Here is a 13296-nt window from a genome sequence, read left to right as displayed (position 1 = left end):
ATCATTTCAGTCGCTACAGTAGTTGGTCTTAGTATTCATAGATTTTGCTTCATTGATAAGTATTCATAACTGTTGTTCTTACGGAAATAATTATTTTATATTTTTGTAAAACAATGTATTTAAAAAATAAGAACAATGAAAAATTATTGATAGAATAATTATTTCAAGAAATAAATTAAATATAATTTAATTGAGATTATTTAATCAAAAAATTATTTATTTAATAAATATTATCTCAGGAATAATTATTTAAAGCAATAAATACAGGTATTAGTATCATACGATTATATTGAGATTATTTTATCTAATAATCATTTAATAAATAAACATTATTTCAAGAAATAAATTCAGGTAATTATTTTATTATATAGTCATTTAATGTGCCATCATTATTGTTGAAACAAATGTATCACTGAATAAATTTAAATAAATAAATTTTCAACAAATAATCATTATTACGTTAAGTACCCTTTTTATTTATTTGATAAATACATTGTTTACACAGCACCCAGTAACGTTAGCAGATACACGTGAAGTGTCTTGTAGCATCCATCATACTGGTCTCAGTTTGTCTGCAATTGAGACTTAAAAAATTGACATTTTTCAACGGATGATCGTAAGACGTCTGGTTTTCACCTAAATGTTTTGTTATACATGCAGAATGATAGCAATAAAACATGCATATGTTTTATTTATTTTATACTAAGAATGTTCGAAAGTTCACCTCCCCAGGTAAACGTTTAACAGTTGAATAGTTCTAGAGAATAATTTTATTATTACTTCAACTTTTAAAGACAAGGAAAAACGTACACATTTTAAATAAATAACAAATAGAAATTAAAATTTTAACCTCAAAATAGGATAAAGAAGTCGTCAAGATTTAGTTATAAATTGAAGAATAACCCGTCAAAGATTTAATAATAAATTGAGATTTTCGTACTCCTTTTTTCAGTGACAAAACCCGAAACTAATGTAAATGTGTACTGAAAAATCACGCTGAGGTTAAATTAGTACATAAATCTTATAAATATACAGCCAAAAAGACGAATAGAGCAAATTTCACGGATATTGTAAACAAAATCATTGGTAGCAATTAAAAGCATGCTAAAATGCACATAGCATCCATTGAGTGGGCATCTCCTATTGAAGTGATTTCAGTTTAGGATGAGGCACCGATGGATAATCCAGTCTTCCAAAGCCTGGTAAGGAGTTTAAATCATTAGTATTGACAAATTATTTAAACGTTTTAAAAATGAATGACAATTTATATATAGATCTTGTTGAATTTAAGAGAACACAAAACAAAAAAAGGAATTACGTCTTATTCTTTATCCATCTTCATCGTCCCGTGCTGTCCATAGTCGTGAATTAGATAAAGAATTTCCAGAAAAAAATCTTTTAACAAATATGATAGTAGTAGAAGTGCAACACAACCCATTAAAAAATATATTAAAAGCCCTAAAGTGATTCTAACAGTTTTATTTATTTATTGTTTTTGGTAGATTCCCCAGTTCAACTTCATATTAAACCAAAATATCACTCGAACAATAGAAATGATAGTTTTAGCAGATTCTAGAATTTCTAGCACGTATATGCCTCTATATGGGCGCGTGGGTAGCCCCAAGGTAAGGCGTGATGCTACTAACTCCAAGGAATCGAGCTCAAATCCAGTTGAGCAGAAAATTGTTTTCTGTTACACTGTAGCCGTGAGTCAACTCCTTTGGGTTCTTGGAGCTCTTCTGGGGTCCACCCAGCCTCTTAAATTGGGTACTCTTAATTGGGTAAAAATCTGGCGGTCGAGCGTGATTCTGACCAAATCACCTCCTTGCACAACCGTTGGTCTAGTAACAGTACCTCCTTACAAAGTACTGAACTCTTAATCCTTCATGGGTGTAGTTGTACAGATTTATTTTCTTTTTTTAAATACAAAATATTAAATAATTTTATGTTTAAATAAAGGAGAAAAAAATAGAGACATCCGATTCGATCTGTTAAAACCGAGACTTTTCCGATCTTTACCGATTGCATCTCTGCTTCGTTATCTTTTGTTAAACTGTTGTATTCTTGGCACAAACAAAATTTATATTCGATATTCTCACTTCCACATAACCTAAAAAACGAATCTTTATTGAAACAGAAAAACCAAAAATTCTGTATTCATAATTTTCACCTCTTTGGATTTTTTTTTTTTAAATTACAAAAATAGTGATAAATTCAACACGAGCACAACAATCTGAATAAAACTTGGTATGTAGGGTGGTAATTAAAAGTTTCGTGATGCGCTAACCGCACTAGATTTGTTCATAACCAATATTGATAAAAATATTTCAAACAGAGGTGAATCTAGATTCAGGGACCGAAACAACAATTAGTCCTTTGTTTACATCATTAGCCACATTGTTAATGAGCGAAGGGTAATGAACAAATAATAAAACTGTCTATGTTTGAACAGACACGTTCAGTCCGACAGTTCGTCAGTGTTTCGTTAAAACGTGTAATAGAAAACAGCATACGTCTCAGAGGCCGCTAGCAATGGCACCAACATATGGCACCAGCTTTTTTCATAAAAATCTCAAGGAACCCGCTGAAGATGAACGCCCTTTTGCTTCAGCTTATCATGGTACAATTTTATACTTTTTTACTTTTTGATACTTTTTTTCGGTGATAAAGTAAAATCATATCGTGAAAAATAAAGTTAAAAATGCTATAAAACTTCCTTTTAAATAGTATTAAGCTTCTTTTAAATTTGTACTATTTCAAAATTAGTTAAATAGTGATTTTTAGTTGACTATTCTCGAATGTATCGGTTCTAAGGTCCATCACTTTTCTACTGAGTGAGCGATATGTAATAATAATTGAAGGATATAGAAGGTTAATTTTACAAAACGTTTTTGAATAATAATAATAAATTTCAAAACAATCAAGATTACAAGGGTGCCCAAAATGATACCAAAAGGAGTTTCAAAATATAGAACAAGTTATACCAATAAAATTTTGAGGGGACACATTTTTGTAGAGTTTAAATTTGGGCGACTTTCAAAACAGAACAAAGAAAAACACCAATGCCCCAACACCTGTTCCACATAAACAAGTGACTATAAGATTGTATGGATCCATTTTTGTTGTATAATTTAGAAGCCCAATAAAAATTTTTGAGAGAGTAAGGAGAGATGCAACATCAACCTTGGGGGAACATCACCCCTACATAAGAGAGAGAAAGGATGAAACACTTTATTTTCAAAGACGTGATGCTATACAAAGTATAATATGTTATTACATCCAAATAATACTTTACATATTATTCAGAAAATTTGTTGAAGTATAAAGTAAACTTCAGCAAAAGAATAAAATAATAGGCAATTTTCGTTTGTTGTATTTAAAAAATATTAGCAAATTATGTTTGCATTTTAGTTTTTAAATTGAAGAATAGGGTAGTCCAGGAGGACCATCCTATTCTTCTATTCATTCTGAAAACTTCTCAAAATAGTTACCAAAAAAAAAAAAAAAATGAGTGAATAAAGAATTATTCACTCATGTTCTAACACACAATTTAAGTCTTCATCAAGGTTTTTTTTTTTGTGACCCATAGTAGAAAACCATACATTTTGTAGAATAGAAAATCACAAAATACTTTTGTTCAAAACCCAGGTTTTATATGATTAGTTTCTGAATATTTTGAATTATCCTTAAAAATATAACTTTTTGTCTAAATTTATCCCTCTAAACGTTTTAATCTGAAGTAGTTTAATACCTTGTTTTAATCACTTATGCATTAACAAAATTTTGTTATCACTGAATCATGCTAGAATTACTAGTAAAAATCATAGTTAAAATTAATCATAAAAACACTCTTTCCATTCTGTTAGTTTATTCAGCTATTAAAACATTTTTGTAAAAAAGATCTAAATATAGAAGTTTATTCAAAACTAAAGTTTGTACTTAGTTATTTTTTTGTGAACTAATTTTTAAAATTATGGAAGAGTTAAGTGAATCTACACGTTAAAAAACAAAAATTAGAATTTAAAAAATTGATTATTTAATTTTTATTTCTATTTCATTTCTAAACTCCATTAATCAATTTGGAACGCTACCACAATTTAAAGTATATACAAATTAAATGAGTTTTTACGTATGAAAGAGTATTTAAAATATTCTTCCAAACAAAATCTCTAGATTTCCTAAAATGTCTTATTACATATTCTTACACTTCAATTATCAAGGAAAAACCATGCAAGAGCGCTCTAGTGGCCAATATTAGAAACTTCACTTATCCCTATAAACAAGTATGTTTTTATTACAAAAAAAACAGCACTAACAGGCACTTTTTGAAAGCATAAATTTAAATTAAAACAAATTTATACAATTATTAGCAAAGGGAATATTCGTAATTTATTTAATAGTATTATCATATTTCTTTAAAGAAATTCAGACAGATAATTGTAATGAGGGAGATAAGCAAGAGCACTCTAGCGGCCGATATTATGAAGCTCTTTTGTTGTTTATTAGATCTATATTTTATTTTTTAAAACTTAATAGGTACTTTATTTGGACTACAAGACTATGTCAGCTCACAAAGAAGATTATGGTTTTCGAAAATTGACATAAATAATAATTTCATTATTTTTAATTTATAAATATTTAACTTGTATTGGCTGAATTTGTAACATGAACTCCCAAGTCTTACATTTTTTATTGATGAAGTAGGCCATGCATAACAAAAAAAATAACTATAAATTATCATTTTTGTTTAATAAAGTGATTCTAGCAACATGAAAGATGATTTGTTAAAAAACAGAATTATGATTAGTAAATCGTTAATTAGTAGATATTCTTTCTTTAATTCTTGAGTACTAAAAAAGATTGGGATAATTAATAATTTTGTTTAAAAAATGCAGCTCATTAAACTTGTAATGTATCATATTATGTCATCACATGAACTGTGATACCTCATAAGTTTGAAAAAAAAAAATTATTTAGACCTTTAAAAAAAACCACCAACTTATCATTCTAGAGACATTTGGACCAATCATCATTACATTGGAATTAATTTTTTTTTTTTGTTTTTTTAGCAGTATTTACATTGTTTGTTGAATTTCTTTGGACTAGCAAGGTATCACAGTTGAAGGGACAATATATCATATTTTATAATATAACATATTCACACGACTCAAAATGATAAAACCTGATTGAGATAATTTAAAAAAATATATATATATATACCTACAATTGAAAAAAATATTTTATTTAGAATAAGGCTAAAAATTAAAACATTATCAAACTATAGAGGCACTCATTAAATGATGCATTTAATTTTTTTTATATCTAGGACATTTTTTAATATTTTTTAACTTTATGATCCCATGTAAATCCTGTTGTAATGATTTAACTAGTCAGAAATCATTAATAACTGAATAATTTCCTATGATTGCCTTTCATAAATACAATTATTTTAAATGATTGATTAATATGGTAGAAATACAGTTTCCACACACTAACCAGTTAAACCCGTAATATAGTTAGACTTCTTCCCTAAACTACCTAGTAGATATCATATAATTAATAAAATGATTCTACTTCTACGATATCTTATGATAAGATTATATAAATGGCTAAGTAAAATACTGACGGATAAAAGCTAAATCAATTTTATTGTAATAATACTTTAAATTTTAGTGTGAAATTTCTAAAAAGAACTATATTGTACAAAAATTACAAATTACAACATTTGTCTACTGTAAATTAATACAAAAACAAAAAAAAATACTATATATAAACTTGTATACCATTATTATTAATGTTATCATAATATTATAATATCCAACCAAATCTACCTAAATTTAGTTATTTTTTTATCTGCTTAAACCGTTACTAGTCACATGATTCCCACTTAACTTTGCCACTTTAGAAATGCATCAAAATGCGTAGGTCATTAATAAAATTATACCCCTATATTAGATTTAAACCAACTATTCACATTTGTTTGGAGTGAAAAATTGAAACATAAGGTGTTATATATTTACATAATGAATTCTTAATCTAATCTCATAAATAAAACAGGCAATATCTGTCATATGTTCACAAGAAGATTATTTTAAAATCAAAATTAAATTTTTCTCATAATTATGAATGTTCATTTTTGAATATATGGATGCACAAATAATATACTTTTTTAATACATTGGTTTTTACATACTTAGGCTATAATAAAATAAATATATTTTGTAAAAGTTTGATAGATCTCATGAGCCAGAAAAATATATTAGGAGGGCCACATCTGAGCCATGGTTTGACTACACCTGATTTAAACGGTACCAAAATGCATGCCTATTTAATGTTGTTTTATTATGCTTCCAATTCGGTTTATGTACGACACAGATATACTCGGAGTGTATTGCAATGATAAATCATTGCTCCTAGTTTAAATATTTAATTCCGATCACTCAGAAATCTTATTTATAAAAATTTTGTTTTAATTCAAATCCCTGGTGATATCCTTCTCAAACAATCACAGGAAAATATGTTGAAATCATAAAAGTTAACTTAAATTTTCTTTTTTGACAAATAGGTTTCTTTTAATTATGATTATAACTTGATGACTGAGAGGCCTTAAAATAGTTTCAATTTGTTTTATTGATATTATACACAGTAATTTGATACTTACAGAGTTACATAATTTCACATTCATACACACAAGAGATAATTGGTTATTTGGTCTTGGTCAAAAAATTACTACTTAATGAAATTCATAATCTTCTGGGGGCACTGGCGCATTGGGCTGGTTCATATTAGCTGTCGCTAGGGCTCACAACACAAAAGCTTACAGATACTCAATAATTACAATTTACAAATAAAAATATCATTAATAAAAAATTAAAGAATATCCATTAAATGTTTTTATGAATATATAAGGTGCAAAGCCTTTCAATTCTTATATTTTTCTGAAGATTTTTTTTTTCTCTCTTTATTTTTCTAGTGCTTTAACTCTGATTCTTAATTTAAATATTGCTGTTATTGTTATTATTCTATATTTATAGAAGAAAATAGTAGATCAATTAAATCATTAAATATAATGAGAATGTGTAAACTTCCTAATGTGAATTAATTAAAAATGTATATAAACGAATAAATCTAAAAAAAAAACAATATTTACAGCTACTTTATTCCTTTAAGAAGCTAAGTTTTTAAAATACTTAGTTCTAAATTGATGCTTAAATTCTTGTTCATTCCAGCTTAATAATTTTCTTAAATGTATACAGCAAGTCTTTCTTCAAATAATTATAAATTATTTTAATAATTAATGAATGCTTTTTGTATGATACTCTTATTCGATAATTACAAAAGATATTAACTAATGTTATTAATTTTACTAACCAAAAATTAACTAAATTTAGGCTATATTATTAATAAAATTCATCATTTAAGTATTTATTATAACAGTTATTCAGTAAGTGGTTCAGTGTATGACCACCAGTCCGCGCCACAATGCATACTATTAAACGAGTTTGTTAGTAGTTTACCTAAAATCTACAGGTATTTGTTTCTTTTGATTACATAATTATTGTTATTGTTATATTCCTGATGAAGTTATTTTAAAATATCTAGTTAATCCATTATTTGTATGATAGTTATTTTTCTTAGATAATTTTTATCTTAAAATCAACCCAGTCACCAAATTAATTGTTATCAGATCACTAACTTTTTTCATAGGTCTTCTTTGAGGTTATTTTAAATGTTTAGCAATAGCAAATTCTTGACAATAAATTTTATTAGGTGAATATCATTAATTTGCGAATGGCAACCAATATCATTGCATATTTTTTTTTTTTTAGCTATCGAATATTTCAAATTTAACCGACTTAACATTAGATCTTTATCAGTAACTTTAAAAAAATAAGATAGTAACTAAGCAAATTAATTTGCTTAAGACATAGTATATTGCATAAAATATAATACATATAATTATGCGTTTTTTTTGTAAAATCGCTAATAGACGAGTTAAAAAGTTCAGATGAATACGTAGTGTAAACACACCAACAGTTACATATATTAATAAATGTATTTTAATATAATTTATATCTACTTAAAATGTTTAAACCCACATATTTTTGGTTAGGTTACAAATTTTGTCATCAACTTCAGGGTCCGTATTCTACACCTAAATGCAGGAATACGATTTCAACCTATAGATTAGTAACCTATTCAAACCAGTGTGGTACGTGTGGTTCCTCAACGAAATAAATTTCAACCCTCTCAGGCCGGTTTCGAACTAACTCGAGAATGTCAAGGTGGCGCATAAAATCTTTGTTTATTTATTTACACCTGTCAAAATATAAATTGATTAATTAGTGGATTATCAAACATCATAGTCCACGAAATGACATCTCACATTAGAGATTTTAAGCAAATATGTGTTTATAATTTCTTTTCTTACAATTTTACTGGCATAATTCAGATATAAATAAAAACATAAATGTTTATTATACTAAAGAATGTTATGTCGGTGAAGTAGTTTGCAATTTTTACTTAAAGCATAACCAGAGGCATTCATTCCTACAACAATTTGTTCAGGAGGGAGAGAAGAAGCCTTAAATTTGCTAACAATTTTGATCGGATTTCCTAACTATATTAAAATATTTTAACTTAACCAACTATATTATGAAATACTATAATTTGCCAAGCAATTTCTCAGCTTTAGAAGTATTGATTTTTCATTTTAATAACTCTTTGAGTCAATTTCCGCAGTTTGCCGGCGGCACTCGAATTTTAATTTTTAAAGCCTTTTAAATTATTTGGAATTGCTAGGAATAACATCGTCTCTACTCCTCATATGTACCTCAGCATATCAGTACAATTATGATCTATATATTAATAAATATTTGTAGAAACTTAGTCACGAATCGGGAAGTTTATTACACTGTATTACGAACAAAACAAAATTCTGAATGATTTTTTATATATCATTATTTTGGAGAGAGAACTACTTTATTTAACAACAATCTATTTTGCCCAAATATAATGGGCAGTGGGCAACCTCAAGTACATAGCATACTCGTCAGTCCTAGGAGAGAATATACATACTAATATAAGTAATTAACAATGTGATACTATTTTTTTTTCCTAAGTAAAAATGACAAAACATAAATATACGTCAAATTGAAGAATAAAATAATAGTGTTCAAAAGTCTTAAATTACCTATTCTGGGCCAGAAGAATATATATTTTAAAATATACGTAATAATTTATATGGCGAACTATAGTAATACCAAACACATGAAAATCCTATAATTTCCTTCTTCGTAAAAAAAAAAAACTTCATATCAGTTGATCCAAATTGAAAATAAGAGTGGTTATAAAGGGGCCAGTAGTTTATTTTAGATTTTACGCACTAATTCTAATCGATTTTTTCAGATAACTTTAAGAGATAACTCTTATGCTTTCTGACTGTAGATAAATCAAAACAAACAATTACATTCCATCAATGAATCAAAGTTATGCCTATCAAAGTTAAACATATTGGTCCATTTAGAAAAGTAAAGATGTTTAGGTGTGATAAAATCTGGAATAAGTTTATATTTAGTCTCTACCCATCTTATTAGTTGAATAAAATGAAGTATTGCATATTAATATTTAATATTAATTATACCAATATTTTACTTATTATTACCAGTAATTAGAACTAGTTCCGAAGTAGCCAAAAATTTAGAAATTTAAGATTAGATTCTAGAATTTAGAAAATTTTAATTAGAACCAGTATGTCCTGGCCGAATATTTAACTCATAAATATTAATAAATATAATTTTTTTTTTTTCCCGATCCCTCTAAAACAGAAAAGAAAAGCGAATTAATAAGTGCATTACTGTGAAAGAAAAGGAAGTAATTCGTGTTGGGTATTACCTTTTACTACCTTTGGAATAAATATAATAATAATATAAATGTAATAATAAATTATAATGTATATTATATTATGTGAGAGTGGGTCGCTCAGTGATAAGGAACTCCAAGGACCCGGGTTCGAATCTGGCTGTAGTAGACAATTTTCTGTCTGCCCAGCCTCATAAAGTGGATACCCTTAATTGGGTAAAAATCAAGCGGTTTTTAATGATTCTAACCAAATCATCTCCTTGCACAATCGTTGGTCTGGTAACTTCCTTACAAAGTACTTCACGCACAAATCCATTCATAGGTTGAAGCAGTACAGATTTCATTTTTTTTTTTTTTTTTTTGTTAATAGTAACATAATAATATAAATACAATAAATTGTATCGTATTCCATTGCATTATTCGCGGACCACGAGTGGGCTCGGTAAAATAAACTTTTTTAAGGAATTCTTGTTAGATCTATTTTATTCTTTAAGTTTTTTGATTTTTGAATGTTATTTAATAGGTTCTGATAGGTATGTGAATGATAAAAGTGACTTAAATTTCACTGTTGAGGAACTTAATTTTCAAAACTTTTCCTAAGGGATTGATGATATTTTATTATATAGGGTTTGCTGATGTCGATACATTTTGTTATTCGTAATTTCTATTTGTACAATTTATTTATTCCCAGTTTATTTAATAAGGGACTAAAAACTGTTATAAGACCATTTAATTATACCATAGTATTATTATTTATTTGTATAAAATTAAATATTCAAGATTAGCTAAAGCACAATGCTTCAAATTGAAACTATTAACCTATTTTATATAGTGATAATCTTACAATATTAATTACAATAATAATTACAAAATATTTTAAAATTATTTTATCTTTTATCTCATTCCCTCTCTGAGACTAGATTAACTCATAATAAGTTGATTTGATCTTAATAATCTGTTTTTTATCAAAAGCTTAGCTCATATTGTATATCAACTTCATGATGAAACTGAATGGCAATTCTTGTTGGTTCTAAAAGAGTATTTTTTAAAATAAATTCAAACTAGTTTAATATTTTAAAAAGTTTTTGCATGTTAGTGATTAGGCAAATCCTCAAAGATAAAAGAACGTAATAATTCACCCTAGTTTAATTTTTTTAAAAAGTGTTTGTTAGTGATCAGTCAAATCCGCAAAGATAAAAGAATGCTATAATTAATCTTTTTGATTTAAGTTGCACTTCACTTTAACTCCTGGTAAATTAACATAGCGTTTCTCTATAACATGGAAATTACTAAATCAGTCTATGCGTCCTTTTAATTATTTTTTTAATTTTGTCGTAGTTCATATTAACTTAATTTAATTATGAGTCTTGAATAATGAGACATTGTCTTTTGGAATTAAAAATTATTTTAATTCATGGTTGAATATCGGCCTTAGTAGACTCCTTTGGTTTGGGAACTAATGGCTTAAAGCTACTTAAAACCATCTTAGAATTGTTTTCTCTTTTTTTTTTTTTTGCTTTTACAAAACACACACTAAAAAAACCCGTACAACGGAAGAATAAACATAACTAAATTTATTTTTTAGTAATTGCTGAACTGGTGATTATTCTCTTCCTAATAATAATTAAATAATAATGAATCGATGTTTTTCACTTTTAATTCTTTAAAAGTATGCGAGTACTGAAGTAAATATTAGCAAATAGAAGAAAAATTCGGAATTTAAAAACCATTTAAAAAACTGCGGATACATCGATCTGCCGGGGCACCCGCAACATGGGAATTATAATAAATTACAAAACGTATGAGATAAATTAATTTTTCGCCTCATAAAGAAGCAACTGAATCAGATTCATATCGAATGAATTACAATTCAAAAATAAAGTAGTATACTATAACTTGAGAAATTAATTTTAAATCGAAACCGGTTTTTTTTTATTCGTTCCCATGACGTAGTTGCCCAGGTGCACAAAATGTCTACGGCCAGAAATGACTCACCACTGATCATTAATCTATTGAAAAGATGGATAGCTCGCGCAGAATCGTTTTAAATTTTTATCGAAATGACAATATTCGTCGTCAGAATAATATTATAAAACTGACTTGTCCCAAGTTTTATTAAATTTAATCTTTTATATTATTCATATTCCATTATAATATAGTTTAATATGTAGAAATTAGAGTGTTAAACAAATTAACATAATAAACAGCTTTGTAGAGAAACAAATGAACTTTTTGATCATAGCCTAATTATATTCAAAATTGTGGCTGGCCACATTCTTGTCCCAAGTCATTCATTTCTTAGTTCATTCTCAACATTCAATTGTTCTGGACGTAATTATAGTAGCCGAAGTAGAATATACATTGTACAACTTTTATTTCCTAATTTACTGCTACTGCCATGGGCTTACCCAGTGAGGGGCAGGAGGGGGGAGCTGCCTCCTCTTAGAAGTGACATAAAAAATTATTAATTTATTAAAAATTAATTTTTTTGTGCTAAAATATCACAACCTTAACAACCATGGTTTACCCCCACCCTAGTTTTGATTCTGGCACCGCCCTTGGCTACTGAACAACTTTTTTTAGTCGACAATCGCGTCTGAATTATTAAAAGTGACTTAGCTACAAATGTGTAAATGATTGTACGTGTAAATGTGTGTTATAAATACTGACATGTTGTATAAAGAAACACATATTTGTATATAAAATAAACTTGGTCATTTCATTCACTGATAAGAATAAAATCGTAACTACTTGTTGGGATTTGTAAAATATAATAGAAATAGGTTAAATGAAATTTAACGTAAAAATAATTAGGATATTGGTAATTTATACAATCATAATTGAAGGGTTTGTTGGAAAAAAGGAGATTTTGCTATTTTCCGTAAAACTGTAATAATTCATATGTTCAAAGTTCCAAATTTTCTTAAAAAATTAATTTTAAGTACTAAAAGTATTTTGAACAAAAAAAAAAATTAAACTTCCTCACGATGGAGCTTACGCTTGATTGTAGGGGCTGTTTTTTAAATTTAATTAATAATGAGGTGTAGAGAGTTGACCGTAGATTAATGATTGAAGAAGTTTGTCGGGTGGTGCGGTCAGCAAAGAACAACATAAATAAACAAAATCATATTTATTCATTTTATACCGACGTTTCGACCTGAGTTTCAGGTCTTCATCAGGGCTATAGAACAAAAGAGATAACAACAACATTTAGAGTAACATACATATATAAATTGTATTGTATTGATTCCTTTTCAATTGTATGTTACTCTAAATGTTGTTGTTATCTCTTTTGTTCTATAGCCCTGATGAAGACCTGAAACTCAGGTCGAAACGTCGGCATAAAATAAATAAATATGGTTTTGTTTATTTATGTTGTTCTTTGCTGACCGCACCCCCGACAAACTTCTCCAATAATTAATTAATAATGAAAAAC

At 27.4% G+C, this 13296-nt stretch overlaps 1 protein-coding gene across 4 annotated transcripts in view; it reads left to right on the top strand.

Annotated features, from left to right (window-relative positions):
- The window catches only part of LOC106689430 (proton-coupled zinc antiporter SLC30A2), a 126789-nt gene that overhangs the window by 67755 nt on the left and 45738 nt on the right, over positions 1 to 13296 (top strand). Inside the window, exon 1 of one of the 4 annotated variants that reach the window (XM_067045076.1) lies at positions 2480 to 2620. The exons of the other annotated variants lie outside the window; for them this stretch is intronic. Within the exon in view, the coding sequence (XP_066901177.1) occupies positions 2533 to 2620 (88 nt within the window). The 5' untranslated portion in view covers positions 2480 to 2532. Of the gene's footprint in view, positions 1 to 2479; positions 2621 to 13296 lie in introns of those variants that run through there. 4 annotated transcript variants of the gene reach the window in all.

Source organism: Halyomorpha halys, unplaced genomic scaffold (genome assembly GCF_000696795.3).
Source record: "Halyomorpha halys isolate HHAL.00 unplaced genomic scaffold, Hhal_1.1 Scaffold1359.1, whole genome shotgun sequence".
In the NCBI taxonomy this organism is placed as follows: Eukaryota; Metazoa; Arthropoda; class Insecta; order Hemiptera; family Pentatomidae; genus Halyomorpha; species Halyomorpha halys.
Note: the sequence above shows the minus strand (reverse complement) of the source record. Positions and strands in the feature narration are given on the sequence as shown.